The sequence below is a fragment of the Propithecus coquereli genome, unplaced genomic scaffold (assembly GCF_000956105.1).
Source record: "Propithecus coquereli isolate 6110/MARCELLA unplaced genomic scaffold, Pcoq_1.0 Scaffold346, whole genome shotgun sequence".
NCBI classification, from domain to species: Eukaryota; Metazoa; Chordata; class Mammalia; order Primates; family Indriidae; genus Propithecus; species Propithecus coquereli.
This window is the reverse complement of record NW_012149130.1, coordinates 888,824-895,260: the sequence shown is the minus strand read 5'-3', so window position 1 is coordinate 895,260 and position 6,437 is coordinate 888,824. Positions and strand designations below refer to the sequence as shown.

The 6,437-nt window shown below is 47.1% G+C and overlaps 1 protein-coding gene across 4 annotated transcripts in view; it reads right to left on the bottom strand.

The window, feature by feature from the left end:
- Positions 1-6,437, bottom strand: part of FOXM1 (forkhead box M1) — a 21,565-nt gene that overhangs the window by 13,982 nt on the left and 1,146 nt on the right. The window contains exons 1-7 of one of the 4 annotated variants that reach the window (XM_012651054.1): positions 5,181-5,731; positions 4,435-4,586; positions 2,940-3,131; positions 1,864-1,992; positions 1,143-1,187; positions 501-570; positions 135-310 (exon numbers count right to left, since the gene is read on the bottom strand). In XM_012651054.1, the coding sequence (XP_012506508.1) occupies positions 135-310; positions 501-570; positions 1,143-1,187; positions 1,864-1,992; positions 2,940-3,131; positions 4,435-4,586; positions 5,181-5,682 (1,266 nt within the window). In that variant the 5' untranslated portion in view covers positions 5,683-5,731. Of the gene's footprint in view, positions 1-134; positions 311-500; positions 574-1,142; positions 1,188-1,863; positions 1,993-2,939; positions 3,132-4,434; positions 4,587-5,180; positions 5,732-6,437 lie in introns of those variants that run through there. The other 3 variants (XM_012651055.1, XM_012651056.1, XM_012651058.1) reach the window with 3 other exon arrangements.

The window sequence follows — 6,437 nt, the reverse complement described above, 5'->3', positions numbered from 1 at the left end:
GTTTCCATGCCTTGTCTACCCAACTGGATTTATAAGCTTCTCCAAGAACACTTAGCAGAGTGCTTTGCAAGCTGGAGGTCCAGCATTTCTAATTGACAGGAATCTCTCTTCGGAGGCAAGCCGAGGACACTCACCTTGGGGGCGATGCGGACTCGCTTGCTGTGGCGGGCGAGCTCCGAGCTCATGAGGGAAGCCGCCAGGGGCAGCAGCACCTTCACGGAGGGCTGCAGCACCAGTGACTGATTCACTGGGAACTGGATGGGCACCAGGTACGAGCTGACCCGAGGTAGCAGCGGCTTCATCTTCCGCCCTGGAAGGGAACAGCAGCGATCAGGGGCAGGGGACCAGGGCACACCCTCCTCAATCTCAGGAGCTTTGCTCTCCTTCTCTGGGCTCAGATCCCTTTGAGCTGGGAACAGCATCCTGGCATCTGATTCCCTGAAGATACGCACCCCCCTCCAAGCAAGGGCCAGGCCTGAGGCCCACTCTGCCATACTAACGTGCGCCCAGCGGGAGTTCAGTTTTGACGGTCACGTTCCGGCGGAGCTCAGGATTGGGTCGTTTCTGCTGCTGCTTGTGGCAGATGGGGAGAGAAAGAAACCCGGGTTAATAAGGTAAGGGGGGAGGGCAGAACCCCACCAGCTGCTCTGGTACCGTGGGATTGAGCTAACCAACAGCCCAGAGAGAAAAAGCCGACCTGAGGGGGTAGATGCAGGTGAGCCAGTCTCCGAAGCTGTGGTTAGTGGGAAGGTGGACAGCATACAGACACATGATGGCAGGACAGTGCTACTGCCTCACCCAAGGGTCCTCACCACCCCCAAGGGATGCTAAAGCAGGTGGCAAAGAAAAGCCAGGTAGAAAAGTGAGCTTCATAAACGGCTGCTGCGGCGTGCTCTCTGCCATGCCCTGCTCTGCTCCGCACAACTTTGAGATGCCCGGGGGGGAGGGGAAGAAGTGGGCACATGCCCGGCAGCCTCGAGTTCACACTCCCGGGGCCTCAGGATGCTCTGCGTTTAGGGCTGGCAGCCACCCGGCCGTAGGCTCCCTTCCCCACGTCACATCTTGTCTCTGTCCACTAAAGTCATGCTCAGCAGTGAAAGGAAAACAAGGCCAAGCCCCAAGCCAGATGGAAAGAATCTTACTGATTCCAAGTGCTCGGGCAATTGTGGAGACCCTGGGTCCAGTGGCTGGTGGCGGCCAGGCATTGTGGGAGAGAAATGAGATGAAGTTACCACCAATGTGGTCAATCTGACCAGACTGGGAAGAACATCTATTCCTGACGGATGCCGAGGGACACCCCAGACAACGGTCCCTCCCAGGACAAGGGTTATAGCTACTAGCAGCATTACAGACACTCTAAAATCCCAAGACAGTACTTTCTGAAAAGATGTTCTGGTGGCTCAGCTTCTGGTTTTCAGCCTAAAGAAGGACTTTTTTAGAATAAGGTTTCCCAGATTTTCTCTGTAAGAACCACCTGAGATGCTTGTTAAAAATACGAATTCCCAGGCCCATCCCAGGCCACTGAATCAGGAGCCCCAAGAGAGGGGCCTGGAAAACTGTATTTTAACAAGTGTCCCAGGCAATTCTTATTCACAGGAAAGTTAGGGAAACGCTGCCCTGGGAAGTCCTCTCTTTGGGATCATAATGGTCCTCTCTATGCACTGGTCTAGCACAAAAGTGTGATCTTTGGTATTTGTCAATTGTACTTAATTCAGTGAGTTTTGGGCAAGTCACTAATTGGCTGGCTGGCTTCTGCCTCTCCCCTGATCAAATGAGAGCATCACAAGGAGAACTTGTTTCTTTTTAAGATGGCTACTATGACCTCCACCTCTGGCCCTATTTAGATGAAACCAGGACACTCACCTTAAACACCTGGTCCAACGTTAAGTAGCGATTGGCACTGGGGTGAATGGTCCAGAAGGAAACCTTGCCATTGGCAGACGTCTCCCGAACGAACATGTCATGGAGGGAAAGGTTGTGGCGAATGGAGTTCTGGAAGGAAAGACAACCAGTTATCAGCCGCTTTATCTTCAGAAAACCACCTTTGAAACAAACGGGAAATAAGCCTCAAGCCTCTCCCACTGTGCTCAGCACGGGCTTTGTCTGGTGTCCTTGTAACCTCGCCTGTTGGCGCCTCTCTTCCTGACACTCCACCCTGCAGAGCTGTCTGCCTCAGCCATGAGCCCATCCATTCTACGGGGTGCCATCCTTAGGGTGGTGACAAAGGGAATTGCAGGGATAGCTGTCAGGGGCTGGGAGAGGGGAGTGAGGCTGTGAAGCCGTGATCAATAGCAAGAGAGGTGGGGGAGAGAAATTAAGAAACTAGGAAATTAAAGTGACACAAGAGTATGAAGTTAAGAGTTCTACTGTGATGAAAACAAAGCAGAACAAAGCAGCCCTGGCTGGGAAGTGAGAACCTCTCATAAGACCTCCTTTGTGCTCTGACACCGACAAACTGCATGAGCTACACTGACTCCCCACACATCTCAGTGTTCCTGTGAATAAAATGAAGGGCAGATCCCTGCCCCGCTAGAAATGATATTCGACATTACAGGAGATGAATCTTGGGGCATGATGCTCACAGACAGCGTTCTTCCTTTTCTTCAAGATCTTTCCCTACAACTATCATATTATACTTAGCCACTCCAGCTGCTGGTTATCGAGGACTGCTGCTCAGTGTAGCAGGAAGGAGGGCTTGGGTGCTACACTGAAGACTCTCCATAAACCTGAAGTAGTAACAGATGAAGTGTTTACAGAGCTCTTATTAAAAATTTTGTCTGGATTAATAAGATTAGGTCACAATCCACAAGATACATTTGTTTATATTTCTAGCATCCTTTGCACTTAACTGCTGCCCTGGATACAAACTGCAGCACAGCACCAGAGACAAACTGTCAGGCCAGAGTGACCGTGACTTTGGTTGTTATGCGACTTATTACCTTCCAGCCTGGCTTGGCAATGTGCTTAAAATAGGGGAAGTGGTCCTCAATCCAAGTATAGATGTCTTTCAGGGTCATGCGCTTCCTCTCGGTGCTGTTGATGGCGAATTGTATCATGGCCATGTAAGAGTAGGGCGGCCGCTCAGACACAGAGTCCTGCCAGGACGTCGATGCTCCTGAGGCCTCCTCAACCTGAGGGTTATGAGAAGCCAAAGGGAAAGAAAAAGGAATGACATGGAGGAGTTCACAAGAACCACTCTCTTGAAGAGCTGGGCCCCTGAAGAACATTCCCGAGAGACTTTTATCCCATAGAACTGTACTAGAAACAAACTCATTGAGACCACTGTTTCAGAGAATAAAATTTTAGGATTGGGATAAATCTTGGAGATGATCTAGCCTAGACCCCAGCCAACAAGGAACTGTTTCTCTTGTCATCATTCATTTTGCTGAAGATATTATCTAATAATAAGAGAAAGGCCAGTCCCTTTTAGTTGAAACTTCTCAGGAGAGTTTGGGTATATACTTTGATTCTCAAAGCATTTATTTTATACTAAAACCATGCTGATTTTTCAGACTCCAGGGTCAAGAGACCTAGATCTTAGTACTATTTCTATTCCTGATGTGGTGTGAATAAACCCATCTCATTTCAATGTTTGTTAGAGAGAAACATTCCCAAGAGCATGGGACGGACAAATGTCTGCAAAGCATACATTTTGCTAAGTCTTAGGCAAAGATCTGGTCATTCGCATTTTTAAAAATTGAGATATAATTTTATAAAGTACACAAATTTTAAGTACACAGCTCAATTAATATTAACTTATGTACACATGCATGTAAATTTTCACTTTTAAAGGTTGTTGAATGAATGATTAACAGGTATATACAATAGAATCTAGATGTATGCTAGTGGCAACTGTGAAAAAAATAAAAACACCCAGACTACACAATTGGGTCAGATCAATCTTGATTGCTCAGTAAGTATTTAAAATTCATATCTAACTCACTTTATTTGCTATTAATGTTATATCTTCTAATAAAACTATGTTATGTTGTATTCAATTCACACTGTTGAGCAGTCTCTTTAAAGTTTAAGTAGCTTCCCAAACTAAAACCTCTTTGTTCTTTCCTAAATACCTACTAAGTACCTACTAAGAGCAGAAAAGCAAACTCAGTGCTGATGGGAATACAGAGTGAGCCAAGGGAATCTGCCCTCACGGAAATTTCACGGATGGGGGAAGAAAGATCCCAGGCAGGGGGAGGGAGGGGCAAGGGCAACATACGTAACCTGAACATCTGTACCCCCATAATATGCTGAAATAAAAAAAAAAAAAGATCCCAGGCAGAAAAGTAGCTCAAAAGTTATACAGAATAGCACGAAGTAGAATGCTAATACAAGAACTTGGAAATTCTGCCGCAGCAGGCCACTTAATCCATTTCCCATCTTAGAAATTCCCTGCACTGTCTGACTTCCCTGGTGAGTGACAGAACAGTTTACCTTAACCGGTCTCTGCTCCAGGTGACAATTCTCCTTTTCCTCCACCTCTTGCTTGATGCCACAGGATCCCAGTCCATCAGAGCTCATCTTTCCAAGCCACTGGATGTTGGTTAAGCTGTTGTCAAGAGTGCAGCCTGCTGCCTCACTGCCTGCTGGAGGGGAAACAATCCAAGGCCCCACTTAGCTCTGCGTGACCACATCCAGTAGGCCCATCAGAATTGGTGGTTAGGGATCACCCCTCCAAGACCTTACGGTCAGGAGCACATGCTGAATCTATTGTGACTCTAAGTTACTCTGCTCCATTAAACATCTCAGGAAAAATTCAGGAACACAGTTTAAATTACATTTCAATCTGAGCCACACTGAGCCTTAAAGATCAATCAAGGCAAGCTTACCAAAGAGCTATTATCTGCACAAAAAAGGTCACTTTTCCTCCCCTTGTTTCAGTCTTCAATTTTATTAAGAGGGAGAAAGGTTCCTACTTCCGTATAGGATCAGTGGAAAGGGTAAATAGGAATAATAACTCCTTTTCCAATATAAAGAAGGCAATAGAAATGCTAAATTATAACTGTAACCTTTTCAACAATAACCACAAAGTATTTAGGTCAAAGTTTCAGGGTGAAAAAAGACTTTCCCTTGCCTCAGGCTAGATGCCTGTCTGTTGCAAGCAACAGGACTAACTGCAGACCTTGCTACCTGAGAGGAAAGACTGTGCCTCTAACCCCTTTGCCTTGCAGACCACATACCACAGCTCTCCCGTCTCTGCCCCAGAAGGGTTCCAGGTGCTCTAGGAACATTCACATCCCCAGCTGCAGGTTTTGGTCCCAACATCTCAGTGATCACTTCCGTCTTCTTAGCATCATTGCTGGTTTGGGCTTGAGGCTGGAGTCCTGGAGGGTGAGTTGGGGCTCCCCCACAGCTGATGAGGATGAATTTGTTGGGCCCACTGCTGCCACTCTCTTTGCCTTTGGCAGTCAAGGCTGTGATGATGCTCTGGATATTGGCGTTGTTGGGGATGGCCACCACTTGGGTATTGGGCATGGTTGGATGGTTAATAATCTTGATCCCAGCTGGAAACTTGCAGGAGTTTGACTCTGCCACCTCCTTGGAGGCCTGTGCTTGACTAGGCTCCTGTTGGGCAGGGACTCTCTTAGGTTCCTCCTCTGATGTTTCACCTGAGGCATTTTGAACGGGAAGGGGCAGCCTCCGTCTTTTGAGAATCAGTGGCCGACGGGGGCTGGTTTTCATTATGAATCTATGTTTTTACTCTCCATTGAGAATCACAAGCATGGACCCTGCAAAGTGCAAGGAGCAGCAGGATGTCAGATTTGTTAGATTGAAAGGTGTTCCTCTTTATATGGCTAGGTGCATGAGCCCAAAGGCCCAGCTGAATGCTCCCTGAGCCTCTGAAAAGACCTCAGTCAATAAGATGAGCCCTACTGACCAAAAAAAAAGGCTAAAATTACAGCAAACAGAAGCAATTCAAAAGGGGAAAGAAAGGGGGGACCAGCAGGGTGGCTCACGCCTATAATCCTTGCTTGCGCTCTGAGAGGCCTAGGCAGGAGGATTGCTTTAGGCCCAGAGTTCAAGATCCAGCCTGGGCATCTACAAAACATAAGAAAATATTAGCTGGGCATGGGGGCATGCGCCTGCAGTCCGAGCTACTCAGGAGGCTGAGGCAGAAGGATGACATGAGCCTAGGAGTTGGAGGCTGCAGTGTGCTATGATTGTGCCACTGCACTCTGGCCTGGGCAACAGAGCAAGACCCTGTCTCAAAACAGTATATTTTCTGTCACAATTTGCAATATATTTATATAATGCCATTTTAGTACTTGCATGTGGTTATACATATTTTACTTTCTAAGCATGCTTTGTTGATTTTAATAGATACATGGAACACGACTACTAAATAAAATTGTATAATCCTATTTTGAGGTACTTTGAGATACAGAGGAATTGGCTATTTCTTTTTTAGGATACCTACTACCTCCCCCAAAATGACG